Source organism: Peromyscus eremicus, chromosome 7 (genome assembly GCF_949786415.1).
Source record: "Peromyscus eremicus chromosome 7, PerEre_H2_v1, whole genome shotgun sequence".
Classification (NCBI taxonomy): Eukaryota; Metazoa; Chordata; class Mammalia; order Rodentia; family Cricetidae; genus Peromyscus; species Peromyscus eremicus.
In genome coordinates, this window is record NC_081422.1 from 116785652 (window position 1) to 116804662 (window position 19011).

General features: G+C 52.7%; 4 protein-coding genes across 4 annotated transcripts in view; 1 reads left to right on the forward strand and 3 right to left on the reverse strand.

The window, feature by feature from the left end:
• Nucleotides 1-965: 965 nt before the first annotated feature.
• On the reverse strand, nucleotides 966-9593 carry LOC131915704 (uncharacterized). Its single transcript, XM_059269105.1, is given in 4 exon segments — nucleotides 966-1672; nucleotides 1849-4561; nucleotides 4563-5792; nucleotides 9369-9593. Coding segments are annotated over 4 exon segments (4875 nt in total).
• Nucleotides 9594-9718: 125 nt separating this feature from the next.
• On the reverse strand, nucleotides 9719-11077 carry LOC131915705 (uncharacterized). Its single transcript, XM_059269106.1, has one exon. The coding sequence runs from the start codon at nucleotides 11075-11077 to the stop codon at nucleotides 9719-9721; it is 1359 nt and encodes a 452-aa protein (XP_059125089.1).
• A 1595-nt stretch (nucleotides 11078-12672) lies between these two features.
• Nucleotides 12673-14322, reverse strand: LOC131915706 (uncharacterized). Its single transcript, XM_059269107.1, has 2 exons — nucleotides 13753-14322; nucleotides 12673-13683 (listed from the first exon to the last, which is right to left on the reverse strand). The coding sequence occupies exons 1-2, from the start codon at nucleotides 14320-14322 to the stop codon at nucleotides 12673-12675; spliced, it is 1581 nt and encodes a 526-aa protein (XP_059125090.1).
• A 306-nt stretch (nucleotides 14323-14628) lies between these two features.
• Nucleotides 14629-19011, forward strand: part of LOC131915576 (zinc finger protein 852-like) — a 32540-nt gene continuing 28157 nt past the window's right edge. Inside the window, exon 1 of the mRNA XM_059268981.1 lies at nucleotides 14629-14864. The gene's annotated coding sequence lies outside the window, so the exon portion shown is untranslated. The remainder of the gene's footprint in view (nucleotides 14865-19011) is intronic.

Genomic DNA, 19011 nt, shown 5'->3' on the forward strand with positions numbered 1-19011 from the left:
TGTTGGGCTGTCCCTAGACATTGGCTCGGAGGGGGACTATGAGTGTTGGTATAATTACCCTGGGTTGCTATCCCCTCGTAGTAGGGAGGTTGGGAAACCAGACATAGCCAACATTCTTGCGTTCTATTTGGGTAGGTTACATTTAAGGCCTGGTAAGCCCCTGCTAGCAGACTCAAGAGCCGGTCTCCGGTTCCTGGCCGGGGCGGTTTGGTAGTGGCCGGAGTTATACCTGGGCTGGTAATCGAACCGGGTCGAGGGGTAATCTTCGGGGGTGCTGGAACAGGTAAGGAGGGGCGCTTTTGGTCAGAGAGAACCTGATTGGGGCCTATAGGGGCGGAGGCCTCCTCAATCTTAAGTTTGATAGTGAATCTTACGCCCCGATCATATCCGGTTTCATATAACCTGAGCCCCCAAGTGCGCTCCCGTTGCCAGTTTCTATCAGCCTTCCCCGGGCCAGTGAAAGTTATATTTAGGGGGAGTGAGAGCCCAGGCTCGAATCGGCTGACTTCGGTGGACCCAGCTGAGCAAGACCCCCCGCCTGTAGCCTTCCTGAAACCTCTATTGGTCTGGATCAGGTCCCAGCTGGAGCTAGGACTCCAATATGCTGCGCCAGTGGTCTCGCAGCCCCATTGGGCGCAGAAGAAATCTCCTTCCCCCCCGCATTTCTTGGCGAGGGGCCAGCCCCTCCCATCCCCCGGACAGACATAAAAGTCCAACTGGGCGAATCTACATCTTGCTTGAGGGTGACGGCATCCCGGATCCAGCCAATGCACCCCCCCCCGGGTGGGTGGAGGAGTTTAAGGCATCAAGCTTAATGCCCTCAACCCCCCAGAGTCCCGAATTCAATGCCAACTGACAGAAGTCAGGGGTTAGGGGGGGCCACCATGTAAAGGGGGTATGAAGGGCGGTCGTCTGCCAGACCGTTTCCCCAGTCTGTGAGATGACCTGCCAAGTGAGTTTCTTGACTAGGTGCGGGCTCTCTGCCGCCCTAGTCCCCTGGGGGTAGGCAGAGAGCAAGAAGAGGGGGAGGAAGAGGAGCCGCGGGCCAACCTTATTTTTAGGGGGTTCTGTATGCGGTACACTGTCCATGTTGATTCTCTGGATCCTGCTGGGTCGGTCTCCCCGGCAGCCTTCACATGAGAGGCATGGATCCATGCAGCAATCCCGTCGACCTTGAGTGCAGTGGGGGTGGTCAGCAAGACAGTGTAGGGCCCCTTCCACCGTGGCTCTAGATTCTTAGTCTGGTGGCGCCGGACCCAAACGGAGTCCCCAATCTGGAAAGGGTGGGGGACCACCGGCTTGTCCAGCTGCTCTCGGTAGGCTCTAGCCAAGGGTTTCCAGATCTCCTTCTGCACCAGCTGGAGGGCCTGTAGATGTGCCTCTAAAGTGGGGCTGGTGGCAAAAGATGAGATATCAGGATGGAGAAATTTCACGACTGGAGGTGGGGCCCCATATAGAATTTCAAAAGGGGTTAGGCCGTGCGGCCCAGGAGTATTCCGGGCTCGGTAAAGAGCCAAGGGAAGTAGGAGCACCCAATCTCTAGTGCCAGTTGCAAGCGTTAATTTGGTTAAAGTCTCCTTAATTGTCCTATTAGCTCGCTCTACCTGTCCTGAACTCTGGGGGCGGTATGCGCAATGGAGTTTCCAATTAACCCCCAATAATTTGGCCACTTTCTGACTTACCAGAGAGACAAAGGCAGGCCCGTTGTCCAACCCCAATATATGAGGCATCCCATACCTGGGGAAGATCTCTTCCAACAGTTTCTTTGTTACCACGTTAGCCGTTTCATTCTTGGTTGGAAATGCCTCAATCCATCCTGAAAAGGTGTCCACGAAGACCAGGAGGTACCGGTACCGTAGAGTCCGGGTTTTATTTCTGTAAAGTCTATTTCCCAATGTCCTGCGTTGACCTGGGCACAGGCTGGGCAGGTGGAAGTTACCTGCTGAAGCACCCGGTCCTGGTTCAGTAGCACTGTCCTGGTGTTTTCTCTGTCTAATAGGGCCTTTATTTTGTTTCTGCTCAAATGGGTCAACGCATGGAGGAATCTCAGCATATATCGGGTATGGGAGGTTGGCATGACCACCCGGTCCCCTAATATATAGGCTTGCCTCCGTTGTTCCCAGCCCACCCCCATTTTCTTTGCTAGCTCATGGTCTTCTGGGCTATAGGGCATGGGGTCTCTCTCAGACTGTGGTTCTTGGATAGCCATCAACTGGCTGCTCTCTACTGGCTGGGAAGCTACTGTTCGGGCAGTCAGGTCCGCCAATCGATTCCCTCTGGCCGCCGCGGAGTCGTTCTTCTGATGCCCTGGGCAGTGGATAATACTGAGTTGGAGCGGAAGGAACAGGGCCTTTAAGAGGTCTAGGATCTCTTTTTTGTTCTTGATCTCCTTACCCGCAGATGTCAGCAGACCCCTCCGTCTGTAGATTTCCCCGTGGACATGTGCAGTGGCGAAGGCGTATCTGCTGTCAGTATAAACTGTGAGCTTCTTACCTTCTGCCATCCGGAGGGCTTGCGTAAGCGCAATCAGTTCTGCATGTTGGGCCGATGTCCCAGGCGGGAGCGACGATGCCCATATCACTTCTGATTCGGTGGTAACAGCTGCCCCGGCTCTGCGTTCCCCCTCTTCCAGAAAACTGCTCCCATCTGTGTACCAGACAACGTCGGGGTCCTTAAGCGGCTGAGCTGTCAGGTCAGGGCGGGTGCCATGTACTTCGGCTAGAATCTGGAGGCAGTCATGTTCCTTGGAGGGGCTAGGTAGCGGTAGCAAGGTGGCAGGGTTAAGGGAGACTATCGGTCCAAATTTCACCCGGTCTGAGTCCAGTAGTAAGGCCTGGTAGTAAGTCATTCTGGCATTGGAAAGCCATCTGTCTGGAGGTTGGCGGACCACGGCCTCCACTGCATGGGAAGCCAGCACAGTCAACGGCTGTCCCAAAGTTAGTTTCCCAGCATCCTTGAGTAATATGGCAATGGCTGCCACCATGCGGAGGCATGGAGGCCATCCTGTAGCCACCGAGTCCAGCTTCTTGGACAAGTACGCCACAGGTCTCCTCCAAGGTCCCAGTCTTTGCACCAGCACCCCTTTAGCAAAGCCTGAGTTCTCATCTACAAACAGTTCAAAGGGTTTGGTAAGATCTGGCAGACCCAGAGCCGGGGCCTCAAGTAAGGCCTTCTTGATCTGTTGGAATGCTTTCTGATGCTCCTCTTCCCATTGGAACATGGCCCCTGGTTTAGTGAGGGGGTATAATGGGGCTGCCAGTTCGGCAAAGCCAGGAATCCAAAGGCGGCAGTACCCAGCCGTACCCAGGAACTCTCGAACCTGGCGGGGGTTCTGAGGAGGGGGGATGGAGATTATCGTCTCCTTCCTTGCTTCTGTTAGCCACCTTTGCCCCCCGCTCAGGGTGTAGCCCAGGTAGGTAACCTTGTCTCGGCATATTTGAGCCTTCTTGGCCGAGGCTCTATAACCCTTCTGTCCAAGTCTGGCCAGTAAGGCCCGAGTGCCCTCCAGGCACTCGGCTCGACTCCTGGCTGCCAGGAGTAGGTCATCCATGTACTGGAGCAGGGTCAGGGTTGGGTGCTCGACCCGGAACCCGGCCAAATCTGCATGTAGGGCCTCATCAAAGAGGGTTGGGCTGTTTTTGAAGCCCTGAGGGAGCCGGGTCCAGGTTAGTTGTCCCGAGAGCCCTTGTTCTGGGTCCCTCCATTCAAAGGCGAACAGTAGTTGACTTTGAGGGTGTAGTCTCAAACAAAAGAAGGCATCTTTCAGGTCTAGTACCGTGTACCAGACGTGGGTCGGTGGGAGGGTGCTCAGAAGGTTATAGGGGTTAGGCACCGTGGGGTGTATGTCCTCCACCCGCTTATTGACCTCTCTCAAATCCTGGACTGGCCTGTAGTCCCCTGTCCCCGGTTTCCTAACAGGCAAGAGAGGGGTGTTCCATGGGGACTGACAGGGCTTCAGCACCCCTTGGTCCAGGAGCCTCCGGATATGGGGTTTGATTCCCTCATGAGCTTCCCGTGACATTGGGTATTGTCTGATTGAAACGGGAGTCGCGGAGGCCTTTAATGAGATCATCAGCGGTGGCTGATCGCGTGCCAACCCCAGGCCCCCAGTCTCTGCCCAGGCGCGAGGAAACTCTCTCAACCAGTTCTGTAGCTCCTCAGGTGATTTCTCCGGGGGTTCTGACTCAAACAAACGGTATTCTTCCTCTAAATTGAGGGCAAGGATTTGTAGAGGGTCTCCTTTAGGACCCGTGACCCTCGGTCCCTTCTCATCAAAATAGATTTGCGCTTTTAATTTGGTTAGTAGGTCCCGTCCTAACAGCGGGTGGGGGCATTCAGGTATGTGCAGAAAGGAGTGAGTTACTTGCCCTGAAGCCAGTTGGACTTTTCTCTCGATAGTCCAATAATATCTCTTGTTTCCAGTTGCCCCTTGCACCAGTGCAGAATGCCGGCTAAGAGGTACTCCGGCATGAGTTAGGACTGAATGTTCGGCACCAGTATCAACCAGGAAGGTCACGGGCTGCCCCCCGATCTTGAGGGTTATCCTAGGCTCGGGGGGGGGGCTCCTGGCCTCGACCCCCCTAGTCCTCCAGACTAAGGAGGTCCACGGTCTTGGGCTTGGGCCGGCGGGGTCCTTGTGGCTTCTTGGGGCATTCTCGGGCCCAGTGTCCCTTCTCCTTGCAGTAAGCACATTGATCTTTATCTAGGGGTGGCCTCCTTCGTTCTCCCGACCTATCTCCCTCTCTCCGCAGTCCCTGAGACACAACGGCGGCCAGTACCTTCTTCATCTCCCTATGTTGTTTCTTATCCCTTTCCTCTTGTTTCTGCCATCTCCTTTCCTCATGCTCCTCAGGAGTTTCTCTCTTATTGAATACTTTCTCTGCTTCCTTCAATAGGTCTGGCAACCCTAGCGCCTGTAAACCCTCTAACCGCTGCAATTTGGTTCTGATATCTGAGCTAGACTGATAGATAAATGATAGGATGACACCTGGTGCTTGACCTGGGTCTTCTGGATCATACGGAGTGTACATCCTATAAGCCTCCTTCAACCTTTCTAGAAATGCAGCGGGTGTCTCTTCCTTTCCCTGTATCACATTCCTTACCTGAGCCAAATTGGTAGGCCTTCTAGCGGCCGCTCGGAGACCCGCTAAGAGCAACTGGCGATAGAGACGTAGATGCTCCCTACCTTCAGGCGTATTGAAGTCCCAGTTAGGGCGAGTCAAGGGAAAAGCCGCATCGATGACATTCGGGAGTTGAGTTGGCCTCCCGTCATCGCCTGGAACCTGCTTCCGGGCCTCCAGGAAAACTCTCTGCTTTTCCTCTACTGTTAAGAGGGTCTGCAGGAGCTGCTGACAATCGTCCCAAGTCGGCCTGTGAGTCACCAGGATGGATTCAATTAGGTTAGTCAATGCAACAGGGTCCCTGGAAAAAGGGGGGTTGTGTTGTTTCCAGTTGTAAAGGTCAGAAGCAGAGAAAGGCCAGTATTGGAGCTGTTGGTTCGGCCCTTCTCTGAGCGGGAAGGCTTGGGACTCAGTAGGGGGTCCCTCCCGGTGGCCGCGGAGGCGGCCGGCAATGGGGGACGACATCTCATCTTCTTTGTCTTCCCCCGGGGTCCTGCTGGTCGAGGAGACCTTAGTATCTGTTAACGGCTGGGTCGCGGCCGCCAATGCGGCCGCCGCCGCCTCTGCGGGTCGCCGGGCAGGTCCAGCCTGATAGGGAGGGGGCTCATCTGTCAGGAGATCTATGAGAGGGGAGTTAGGGTCCGGAGGGAGGACAAGGGGTTTAGGAGTCTCCTTGTGAGGGAGCACAGGGTAAAGGGAAGAGTCCGGGTTGAGGGGTGCAGAGGGCCCAGAGACTGGAGGGGGCTGTGGAAGGAAAGGCTTGACCCATGGAAATGGATTTTCGACCAGAGATCTCCAGATGGCGATGTATGGGACCTGGTCGGGGTGTCCATAAGGATTAGGGGCAAAAACCTTGCCCTCCACCTGTGTAATAAGAGAGAGGTTAAAGGATCCTTCTCGCGGCCAGCCAACATTCATCATGACCCATTCGGCCTCGCAGAGGGTGATCCATTTTTTCTTTTTGACAATGACACCTTCATTGTTTCCTCGGGCCTTAACATCGGACCAGTGGTCCGTGGTTAGGCTCAGTGGGGTGGTGACGGTCTGTCCCATGGTGGTCTCTAGATAAAGAAGTGTTAGACAAGTAACAATAAACAAAAAGACAAGACAGACGACAGAAATTCGCGCTGCGCGGCTTCGGCGTAAAACCGAAAGCAGAAACTCAGACGGGGATGTGGAGGAACCTCGATCTCCGTCCCCTGCCAATACCACGTATCCTTCTGACACGGGAGAGGCCCCGAAAAACCGTGCCCCAGAGGGGACTTCAGTGACCCGTGGAACGTCTTCCAGGGTTTCGGTGGGCGAAGTCCGAGCTCGTCAGCTCCTTCAGCCCCCACCGACTCAGACCTGAATTAGGGCGCCCGACGAAAACGGAAGACAAGTAGACAGACTGGGACAAGACAGATAGTGGCCGGCCAACATACCTCCTGACAGTGGGTTGGTGGTCCCGAGGCAGGGGGTCTCTAATCCCGGACGAGCCCCCAAATGAAAGACCCCCTGAAGGCAGTCTTCCCTCAGGAGAGACCCTCGCCCAAGGATCACACCGAGACCACGAATCAGATGCAAACAGCAAGAGGCTTTATTCTGGAACACGGGTACCCGGGGCGACACAGTCTCTCAAGAAACTCAAGGGACTGGCACGCCCACGGGCTGGAGCAGAGGGTTTTTATAGGGTCGGGCAGCCGAAACTCGGGTACAGAAGCAAGAAGCCTGGTTACAGGGTTTTGATTGGATGATTCAAATGAGGCCAGGTTCAAACTCAGGACAGCTCGTGGTTTCTCCCCGAACTCGCCACGCCTAGCTTTTGTCTAGGGTACAGGGTGTTTTTCTGACCTTTTAGTTCCTCGCTCTGGGGCCAGGTGGCTAACCACAAACGTTCTGTTTATTCCATGACCTTTAACTGAACTCCTCAGTACCTCTCAGGCTTTATTCAAAAACAGCTGAGCTAAGCTATGTTAGGCGGGGAGGCTGGGGGTCTTTCACCTGTGTATTGAATAAAAGGGTAAACTATTGTTGTTCCCAAGTCTTGAGACCCCCGAAGAGCCCACCAGAGACACGAACTCACTGAAATGCAAAAGCAAGGTGAAAGACCCCCGGAGGATATCTTCCCTCAGGAGAGACCCCAAACCCGAGGAACACGCCTAAACCACGGATCAGATACAAACAGCAAGAGGGTTTATTCAGATACACAGGTACCTGGGGCGACAAAGTCTCTCGGAGGACTTGAGTGCCTTCCTAGGGTAAGGGGGACTTTTTATAGGATCCCAGGGGCAGAGGCACGGTTACAGAAGCGAGAAGCATAGTTACAGGGTTCCCATTGGTTGATTCAAATAAGGCCAGGGTGAACTTGGGGACATATTTTTAATTCTCGAAAATTTGATGTGTGTGGCTGACTTGGCCTTGTGGGTGTTTTCCCAGCCCAACTGTTTATTCCCCAAGGCCAGGTGGCCAACCACAGATATCTTATTTTGACTCAACGGTTTCTCTCCCAAGGCCGGGTGGCTGACCACAGTTATGAACTCCTGTTTTTCTGGTACTTGCCTTGCAGAATGGCGTTTCTTAGGCCAAGTGAAAGCCTGCTATAAGCGGGGTCTTTCATTCCCCCATTTTCTTATGGTCCCAAAATGGAATCTTTCATTTTAGGATGGAGAATAAGGGGTCATCTCCATCTCCAACTGTCAGCCTCTGATATTGTTGGGTCAGGACCAAAGCCTGGACAACAGAAACCCTGTCCTTGACGAATTGTACCAATCTATTGAAGATGCATGGCCCAAACATTAAAATGAGCAGGAGGATGATTAGGGGGCCCATAATGGTGGAGACAAGGGTGGTGAACCAGGGTGACCTTTGGAACCATTCTTCAAACCATCCCTGTTGCGACTCGAACAGTTGTTGTCTCTGTTTCAATCTCTCTCTCAATTTAGCCATGTTATCCCTGACTACTCCAGTATGATCTGCATAGAAGCAACATTCTTCTTTAAGGGCCGCACATAGGCCATCTTCTTGCAGGAAGAGGATGTCTAACCCTCTCCTGTTTTGTAAAACAACCTCAGATAGAGATGTAAGGGATTTTTCTAGGGCACTTATAGATTCCTCTAGGGCCTGGATATCAGTATGCATGGCTGCTTGAAGTTGTCTAAATTGACTGGTCTCCATGAGGGCTGCAGTCCCTGTACCTACCCCCGCAGCGATTCCCCCCATGGTGATCCCTCCCAACAACAGGGCTAGAGTTAGGGAAACAGGCTCTTTTTTAAATCGGGTGTTTCTCATTTCAAAGTGACTATAAATATATTCAGGTTCATGATAAGTAACCTTGGGCCATAATTCTATCAGCACACAATAATCAGAGGTCTGGTTCAGCACTGTGGCAGAAACGCAGGGAGTGAGTCCCGTGTTACATGCCCAATATGTCCCGTTAGGGGCTGCAAGATAATAAGTTCCCGATGGAAGGGTCTGGATGGATTTGCAAAGACTCTGATGGGAGGGGGGAACGACCCCTAAGCAGAGCCCTTGTCCGGAGACCTCGGAGAGAGTTAGCTTGTGCTGGGGGGTGGAGATACAGCTCGCGGGAGGAGAAGTCTGGTTAGTATAGTTGCCAGTCACTGCTATCCCTTCATAGTAAGGTGGAATGGAGATTAGGCACAACCAGCATTCCTGGGTTTTATCTGGGTCGGTATAGTTTAAAGCTAGGAAAGCACCCTTGACCAAATTGAGCAGCCTATCTCCAGTTCCTGGGTAGGGGGAAATCTCTGTGGCGGGGGCCTGTGAGGGTGGAGGGGAAGTGGTCGCTTCGCCAGCATTATTATCGGGGCCAGGAGAGGGGATGACCAGGGGTCTAGCTTGGGCAGGTCTTAGAGCAGGCAATGAGGGAGGTTTCTGGTTGGGGAGGACCCGACTGGGTCCAATGAGTGTGGCGTGGGTATTTTCTATTTTTAATCGTATTTTGAATGTAACCCTTGCATCCCAGCCGTCTAAATATCAGCGAAGGCCCCATGTCCTTCCCGCGGGCCAGCCTGTGAAGCCCTTGCCTTTTGGAGTGAATGAAATGTTTAATGGTAAGGACTTGCCGTACTGTGGTTGTAGTTCCTTTTGGGTAGCATAGCATTGGCCCCTTTTTACATAGCCCCGGGAAACCCGTTATAAGGTCCCATGAGGAGGAAGGCTTCCAGTAAGCTGCCCCAGTAGTCTCGCAGGACCAGGCTTTGCAAAAAAATTCTTCATATCCCCCACATCTTGCCGCTAGGGCACGACTTCTGCCGTCTTTAGGGCAAACATAAAAATCATATAAGGACAGTAAACAGTGAGCGGCAGGGGTGGCACATCCGGGTCCTCGAGTGGGGGGGTTTCCAAAAGCGGGTTTAGGGGCTGGGCCAACAAGAGTATGTTCGGCTTCAGGTATATCCCAGGTGTCAAGTCCAGCTGCAAGCTCGCAAAAATCAGGGGTAAGGGATGGCCACCAAGTGTTAGGAGCATGGTCGGCAGTCGTTTGCCAAACTGTCTCCCCTGTCTGCGAGATAACCTGCCAAGTGAGAGTTTTTACAAGATGGGGGCTACTCTCTGCTGGCCCCTACTCATGACCAGGAGTATCCATACCAGGATTAGGGTCCCTCCCCTCTGATAAGTCTTATCTTTAGTGGGTTTGGAGAGCGTTGAACCTTCCATGTAGACGTCTCGGCGTTCTCCGCTTCGTCGGGTTCTTTGGCGGCCTTCACATGCGATGCGTGGACCCAAGCCGCTATCCCGTCAACCTTGAGTACGGTGGGAGTTGTTAACAAGACGGTGTACGGTCCTTTCCATCTCGGCTGTAGGTTCTTGGATTGATGGCGTCGAACCCAGACAGAGTCCCCAATCTTGAATGGGTGAGGCATCACCGGGCGGTTCAGTTGCTCCCGGTAGGCATCGGCCAGGGGTTTCCACACCGTCTTCTGTACCAGTTGGAGGGCTTGGAGGTGCGCCTCCAGAGTAGGGCTAGTGGCAAAAGAGGAGATATCAGGGTGAAGGAAATTTATAATTGGTGGGGGAGCCCCATACAGAATCTCAAACGGGGTGAGGCCGTGGGGCCCAGGAGTATTCCGGGCTCGGTAAAGGGCTAGTGGGAGTAGGAGCACCCAATCTCTAGTGCCAGTTGCAAGCGTTAATTTGGTTAAAGTCTCCTTAATGGTTCTATTCGCGCGTTCTACCTGTCCTGAGCTCTGGGGGCGGTATGCACAATGGAGTTTCCAATCGATCCCCAATAGCCTGGCCACCTTCTGACTTACCTGGGAGACAAAGGCGGGCCCATTGTCTGACCCCAATACCTGGGGCATTCCATACCTGGGAAAGATGTCATCCAGGAGTTTCTTGGTTACCACGTTAGCGGTCTCCTTCTTGGTAGGGAAGGCCTCTGTCCATCCTGAAAAGGTGTCTCCATGAACATGGGCGGTGGCAAAGGCATATCTGCTGTCGGTATAGACTGTGAGTCTCTTACCTTCTGCCATCCGGAGGGCCTGGGTTAGTGCAACCAGTTCTGCCTTTTGGGCCGATGTACCGGGTGGCAGCGGCGAGGCCCAAATTACCTCTGATTTGGTGGTGACGGCTGCTCCGGCCCTCCGTTCTCCTTCTTGGAGGAAGCTGCTCCCATCCGTGAACCAGATGAAATCTGGGTTCGACAGCGGTTGATCTGTTAGGTCGGAGCAGGTGCCATGGGCCTCCGCCAGAATCTGGAGGCAGTTGTGCTCCTCGGATGGGTCTGGCAAGGGCATCAGGGTTGTGGGGTTGAGGGAGACAACTGGTCCGAACATCACTCGGTCTGTGTCTAACAATAGAGCCTGGTAGTGGGTCATCCTGGAATTTGAGAGCCATTTATCTGGGGGCTGCCGGACCAGAGCTTCTACTGCATGGGAGGATAACACAGTTAATGGCTGTCCCAAAGTCAGTTTCCCTGCGTCCTTGAGCAAGACAGCAATGGCGGCTACCATGCGCAGACAAGGGGGCCAACCTGCAGCTACCGGGTCTAATTTCTTGGATAGATAGGCTACAGGTCTCTTCCATGGCCCCAGTCTCTGTACCAGCACCCCTTTTGCAAAGCCTGAGTTCTCGTCCACGAACAGTTCAAAGGGCTTAGTCAGATCTGGTAGACCAAGGGCTGGTGACTCGAGTAAAGTTCTCTTAATTCGTTGAAAGGCCTGTTGTTGTTCCTCCCCCAGTGGAACAGGACCCCGGGCTTGGTGAGAGGATACAGAGGGGCAGCCATCTCAGCAAAACCCGGGATCCAGAGGCGGCAGTAGCCGGCTGTACCTAGGAACTCCCGCACCTGGCGGGGGTTCCTTGGAGGGGGTATGGAGATTATGGCCTCCTTCCTTGCTTCCGTGAGCCATCTCTGTCCTCCCTCCAGGGTGTAACCCAGGTAAATGACTCTGCTTTGGCAAATCTGGGCCTTCTTGGCCGAAGCCCGATAGCCCTTCTGTCCCAGTTTAGCCAAAAGGGCCCGAGTGCCTCTTAAACATTCAGCCTGGGTTCTGGCCGCTAGGAGGAGGTCATCCACATATTGAAGCAAGATTAAGGCTGGGTGTTTGACCCGGAACTCGGCCAGGTCTGAGTGTAGGGCTTCATCAAAGAGGGTCGGGCTGTTCTTAAACCCCTGGGGGAGCCGAGTCCAGGTCAACTGTCCTGAGAGTCCCATCTCTGGGTCCCTCCATTCAAAAGCAAACAGCAGCTGGCTCTGGGGATGCAATCTCAGACAGAAGAAGGCATCCTTTAAGTCCAGTATCGTATACCAAATGTGGGTTGGTGGAAGAGTGCTGAGGAGGTTGTAAGGGTTTGGCACCGTGGGGTGTATATCTTCAACTCGTTTATTAACCTCCCTCAAGTCTTGAACTGGTCTGTAATCCCCTGTCCCAGGTTTTTTTACAGGCAGGAGGGGGTTATTCCAAGGGGATCGACAGGGCATAAGTACCCCCTGGTCCAAGAGCCTCCGGATGTGTGGTTTAATGCCCTCGAGGGCTTCCCGGGACATGGGATACTGTTTGATTGAAATGGGAGTGGCGGAGGCTTTTAACTGAATAACAAGTGAGGGTTGGTCGTGAGCCAGCCCCAAGCTGCCAGTCTTGGCCCATGCCGAGGGAAATTCTCTCAACCAGTCCTGCATCTCTTGTGGTGGCCCCTTAGGGGGCTCGGATTCAAACAGGCGGTATTCTTCTTCCAATTTTAGGGCTAGGACTTGTAGGGGGGTCCCTTTGGGTCCCGTAACGGTCGACCCCTTGTCATCAAAATAGATCTGAGCCTTGAGCTTAGTCAACAGGTCTCGGCCCAATAATGGGTGAGGGCAATCAGGTATATGCAAAAAAGAGTGGGTTACCTGTCCAGATGCCAGCTGAACCTTTCTCTCGGTGGTCCATCGATACCTTCTGCTACCCGTGGCCCCCTGGACCAAAGCTGTGCGGTCACTGAGAGAGCCTCCGGTATGAGTCAGGACTGAATGTTGAGCCCTGGTGTCCACTAAGAAGGTTACTGGCTGCCCCCCGATCTTGAGAGTTATCCTAGGCTGGGGGGGTGGCTCCTGGCCTTGACTTCCCTAATCCTCCAGATTGAGGAGGTCCGTGGCCCTTGGCTTAGTTCTCCGAGACCCTTGAGGTTTCCTTGGGCAATCACGAGCCCAATGTCCTCTCTCTTTGCAGTAAGCACACTGGTCTTTGTCAAGCGGTATCCTTCTTTGATCTCCCATCCTAACTCCCTCTCTACCCTGTCCCTGAGATATTACAGCAGCCAGGACTTTACTTATTTCTCTGTGACGTTTCTTATCCCTTTCTTCCTGTTTCTGCCACATCCTCTCCTCCCGCTCTTCGGGAGTTTCTCTCTTATTAAACATTTTCTCTGCCTCTCTCAATAAATCTGACAAACTGAACGAATGCAATCCCTCTAGTCTCTGTAATTTGGCCCTTATATCTGGACTTGACTGATAGATGAAAGACAAGATGACGCCCGGCGCCTGTCCTGGGTCTTCTGGATCGTATGGGGTATACATCCTATAGGCCTCTTTGAGTCTTTCCAAGAATGCTGCCGGCGTCTCATCCTTTCCCTGGATCACATTTCTAACCTGAGCCAAATTGGTAGGGCGTCTAGCAGCCCCCCGGAGACCCGCTAAGAGCAACAGGCGATAGAGATGTAGGTGCTCCCTACCTTCTGGGTTCATGAAGTCCCAGTTCGGGCGGGTGAGGGGAAAGGCTGCATCAATGATATTAGGCAATTGGGTGGGTCTTCCATCGTCTCCAGGAACCTGCTTCCGAGCCTCCAAGAAGACTCGCTGCTTCTCCTCCACTGTCAGGAGGGTCTGCAATAACTGCTGACAGTCGTCCCACATAGGCTGGTGGGTCACTAAAATGGACTCAATCAGGTTAGTCAAGGCAACAGGGTCCTTAGAGAAAGGAGGATTATGTTGCTTCCGGTTGTAAAGATCAAAGGCCGAAAATGGCCAGTATTGGAGCTGGTGATTGGGGCCCTCCCGGAGAGGGAAGGCCCTGGATTCTTTGGCTGGTTCGTCGCGCCTTCCTCGGAGGCGACCGGCAATTGGGGAGGGAGCCGGAGCCTCATCCGCAATTGGGGAGGGAGCCGGAGCCTCATCCGCAATTGGGGAGGGAGCCGGAGCCTCATCCGCAATTGGGGAGGGAGCCGGAGCCTCATCCTCCCGCTCTCTCTGTAGAGGATGTTCGGGGGCCGCCGGTCCCTCTGGCCCCCGATTCCCCGGGTATGGCGGTGGGTCCTCTGTCAGGAGGTCAATAAGAGGTGTATTGGGGTCCGGGGGAAGGACAGGGGTCTTAGGGGGATCCTTTTGTGGGAGAACAGGGTAAAGGGAGGAGGCAGGAGGGGCGAGAGGGGGCGGCGGTGCCATCGGGGGGCAGGCCTGGGGCGCTGGAGGGGAGAGGAATGGCCTAACCCGGGGGGGGGGGGGTTCGGTCGCCAGGAGTCTCCATATGGCGATGTATGGGACCTGGTCCGGGTGACCATGGGGACTCGGAGCGAAAACTTTTCCCTCCACCTGTGAAATAAGACTGAGGTTAAAGGTTCCCTCGCGAGGCCATCCTACATCCATCATGACCCATTCGGCCTCGCAAAGGGTGATCCATTTATTCTTTTTGACTACAACTCCTTCGTTGTTAGCTCGTGCCTTCACGTCTGACCAGTGGTCAAGCATGAGGCTCAAGGGGGTGGTGACAGTCTGTCCCATGGCTGTTTCTAGGAGGAGAACGGTTAAACAGAAAACGAAAAATGACAGACAAATATAAATAAGACTAACACGTGCTGCGCGGCTTCGGTTCCAAACCGAAAGCAAAAGCTCAGAAGGAGACTGCGAGGGTCCGGACCCCTCGTCTCCGACCAACACCACGTATCCCTCGGATACGTGAGTGGCCCCGAAAAACCGTGCCTCTGAGGGGACTTCAGACACCCGTGGAACGTCTTCCAGGGTTACGGTGGGCAAAGTCCGAGCTCGTCAGCTCCTTCAGCCCCCACCGCCACAGACAGATTACCAGATGCGTGCAGACAGACGAACAACACTCAGACAAGACAGGGATGACATATACCGAGGCCGGCCGGCTTACCTCCTGATGGTGGGTCGGTGGTCCCAGGGAGGGGTCTCAAATCTCGGTGGAACCTCCAAATGAAAGACCCCCGGAGGAGATTTTCCCTCAGGAGAGACCCCAAGTCCAAGGAACACACCGAAACCACGGATCAGATGCAAACAGCAAGAGGGTTTATTCAGATACACAGGTACCTGGGGCGACAAAGTCTCTCGGAGGACTTGCGCTCCTTCCTAGGGTAAGGAGGACTTTTTATAGGATCCCAGGGGCAGAGGCGCGGTTACAGAAGCGAGAAGCATAGTTACAGGGTTCCCATTGGTTGATTCAAATAAGGCCAGGGTGAACTTGGGGACATATTTTTAATTCTCGAAAATTTGATGTGTGTGGCTGACTTGGCCTTGTGGGTGTTTTCCCAGCCCAACTGTTTATTCCCCAAGGCCAGGTGGCCAACCACAGATATCTTATTTTGACTCAACGGTTTCTCTCCCAAGGCCGGGTGGCTGACCACAGTTATGAACTCCTGTTTTTCTGGTACTTGCCTTGCAGAATGGCATTTCTTAGGCTAAGTAAAAGCCTGCTATAAGCGGGGTCTTTCATTGCAAAATGGAGAGGCTTACAAGATGGAGGGGCCTTGGTTCTTCATCTCTCCCTTCTTACGTGCCTTGTGGAAACCCAGTCATGGGTTCCTGATGGCCAGCTCGTAGGTGTCCCTTGTCTCTACGGGCATATACTCTTGTGTTTTCTGTACCATGAACTGAATTGTACCCAGCCTCTGTCTCATGTACTTGAGCAACCTGTTGAGGATACAGGGCCCAAGGGTTAGTACCAGAAGCAGGACTATCAATGGGCCTATTAAGGTGGAAATTAAAGAGGTTAACCAGGGAGAGCTGTTGAACCACCCCTGGATAGTTTTTCGGTTGTGCTTTCCTTTCTCAAGTCCCTCTCTAATAATAGCCGTGTTATCTTTTACCTCTCCTAAATGATCCTTGAAGAAGTAACATTCTTCCTTAAGTGCCATACAAAGCCCCCCTTGCTGCAAGAACAGGAGGTCCAGTCCCCTTCTGTTGTGCAGCATTACTTCTGCTAAAGAGTCGAGGGAATCCTGCATGTGAGTGATGGATTCTTCTATCCATTGTAGATCCTGATCTATATTTTCTCTAAGGGCTGAATACTGGCTCCAATTAAGACACTAAGCAGCCGGGCGGTGGTGGCGCACGCCTTTAATCCCAGCACTTGGGAGGCAGAGGCAGGCGGATCTCTGTGAGTTTGAGGCCAGCCTGGGCTACCTACCAAGTGAGTCCCAGGAAAGGCGCAAAGCTACAAAGAGAAATCCTGTCTCGAAAAACCAAAAAAAAAAAAAAAAAAGACACTAAGCATAAGGGAGATGGGTTTTCTTTTGAACCTAAGGGGAGGAGGGGATGAGCCGGCCTCCAGTAAATTTTAAAAAGCCTCATTAGCATGGTACATTATTCTTGGGATAAGTTTGACCAATATGCAATACCCCTGTACCTGACTATCTGCACTTAGAGATGTATGCAGAGAATGAGTCCTGTAGAACAAGCCCACCAAGTGTCCCCTTGTGGGACTAGGTAGCTAATATGAGAAATGCCCCTCCTGGTCCATGGAGGGTCATAAGTGGAATTACAAAGAAATTGCTTTTCTTTTGGGACCTTCCCCACACATATACCCAGGTCCGAGACCTGTTTCAGGATAAGCCCTACTCCTTGGCTCTATCATCTACAGTATGTTGGGTCACCAGTCAGAGTGACCTTGGCTGAAACCACAATCCCCTCATAGAATGGGGGATTGGATTCGTAGCAGAGCCAGCAGGCAGAAGCCTTTACAGGGTCTGTCTCGTTCAAGACCCGATAAGTTTAATCAAGCAGTTGTTGCAAAAAGTAATCAGGTGTTCTTTGGGGCGACCTAGGTGCCTGTGTTGTATCATTCAAGGAAGTCTGAGCCACTGTGAGAGGGGTGGCTTTTTTTTTTTTTTTTTTGAGGCTGGGACTGTCTTAGTTGGGATAACCATCCATTTGGGTTTCAGGGCTACAGTGGGGGTTGTCTCTTGCAGCCAGATGGTGAATGTCAGCTGGGGGTCTGCCCCGGATGTGTATAATCTCAAACCCCAGGTTTTGCCCCTGGTCCAGTCCTGTTCTGTTCACTTTCCCTCTTCAGTAAACATAATAACCAGCGGATTGCATCACCCTCCAGGAGTAGCCAGGGGATGGTATGGGAAGCGTTCTGTGTCATAACATGACCCACATGGTCAGGCAGAGGCTGGTGGGTCCCCATAGAATCCGATTCCCCTAATCCTCATATCCCCTGCCTGTTGTACCGTAATTAGGTCTCCCTCCACCGCAGCTATCCAGTCCATCCACCCAGTGTACTCACATCCCCAGCTACCACAATGTGCTACATCTGGACCCCCACATTTGTTGCTCCATGTCTTTGTCTGGGAGTGGCCCAGGCAAAAGTAGAATCCCTTTCTTCTTGTCTTGGCTTGCCACCCCCTCCCCCCGCCGGGGGCGGAGAGGGTACTGCAGCCTCAGCCTGAGACTTTTTCTACCTCATCTGAAGAAGAATCAGTCCTTCCCAAGTCACAGAGGTCCACATACAGATTGGGGAAACAAATGGCTATTGACTATGTCACCCATCTCAGTATTGATGATGAGCCAGGTGAGGTGCATGGGTTGATGGGGGTTCCAAGGTAGATGGGTACCAGCTGTCTCAACTCCTGGTATCATAGAAATCAGGGGCAGCAATAGCATCAGAAATACAGGATTCATGGGCTGGGTCATTCTTTTTAGCATAGCTTGAGTTTCAGTGGGTTGGAAGGATGCTTGGAGGCTCCCCAGGCTTCTCCCCGGTACTCCTTTGGAAGAGCGAATGGGTCCGCCGGTTGAGCATGGGAGTAGTAAACCCAGGTTGCGATGCCATCTACTTTAAGGGCAGTGGGCTGTTGTTAGGGTGACAACGTAAGACCCCTTCCATCGTGGCTCCAGGGATTTCTGGTGATGCCTCCAGATCAGGACCCAGTCTCCATGTCTGAACCTATGGGGGGTAGGGGTGGAAGCAGCCTCATAAATAGCCCAAAGCTTGGGCCAGATATCCCGGTGGGTAAACTGGAGTCTGTGGATGGCATCCGGAGGTCCTGGTCATCCATTGAGGAAATTAATTCAGTCTGTAGGCTCGGTATCCTAGGTGGGGGATTGCCATAGATGATCTCAAAGGGGGTAAGTCCCATCTGATATGGCGAGCTTCTCACCATAAACAGGGCAAAGGGAAGGACAGTCACCTGGTCCGTGCCAGTCTCAAGGACTAATTTGGTTAGGGTCTCTTAGCATTCTGTTTATTCTTTATATCTGTTCTGAACTCTGGGGTCTATATGCACAATGAAGCTTCCAGTCTGTCCCCAGTGCAGTGGCTATCCCCTGGCTTACCTGGAAGATGAAGGCTGGGCCATTGTTGGACCCTATTATGGCTGGAAAGCCATACCCGGGTAGAATTTCCTCTATCATTTTCTTTGCCACCCCATTTGCCGGCTCATGTTTGGTGGGATACACTTCATCCCATCCAGAGAAGGTATCCATAAACACTAATAGATATTTATATCCAAATTTTCCTGACTTTGTTTCAGTGAAATCTACCTCCCAGTACACACCTGGTCTGGTCCCTCTCTGTCTAGCACCAGGGTTGGAGAGAGTTGAGATAACATTAGTCATTTTACAGGCTTGGCACTTGGACACTATTTTTTCAATAACCTGATTACTGTTCTGTATTTTCACATTGGCATGTCTCAGTAAGTCTTGCATCCTCTGGATTCCCAGGTGGGAGGATCGATGGATTTTCCTGAGCATTGTCAGTCCCATTCCTTGTGGCAGAATGATCTGTCCATCTGCCATCCTCCACCAGTACTCTATTATTTGTACCATGGGCAAGCCGTGAATCCAAGCAAGATCTGTGGGGTGTACTAGGGAACCCATGGCAGACTTCTTGTTCCAGGGTCTACCAGGACTGATGCTATTTTGGGGGCTGATGCTACTTCCCTAGCTGTTTGGTCAGCTAGGTTATTTCCTCTTTGGATCAGCCTGGTCCCTTTTTGATGCCTCAGGCAGTGTATGATTGCCAGCTTTGTGGGCCTCCATATGGCTTGCAGGAGGTCCAGAATTTCTTGTTTGTTTTTGATAGTCTTTCCCTCTGCTGTGAGCAAGCCCCTTTCTCTGTAGATTGCCCCATGATCACGTGCCGTGGTAAAGGCATTTCTACTGTCCATGTAAATGTTTAATTTCTTTCCTTTTCCCAATGTCAAGGCTTTTGTTAGGACAATTAATTTTGCT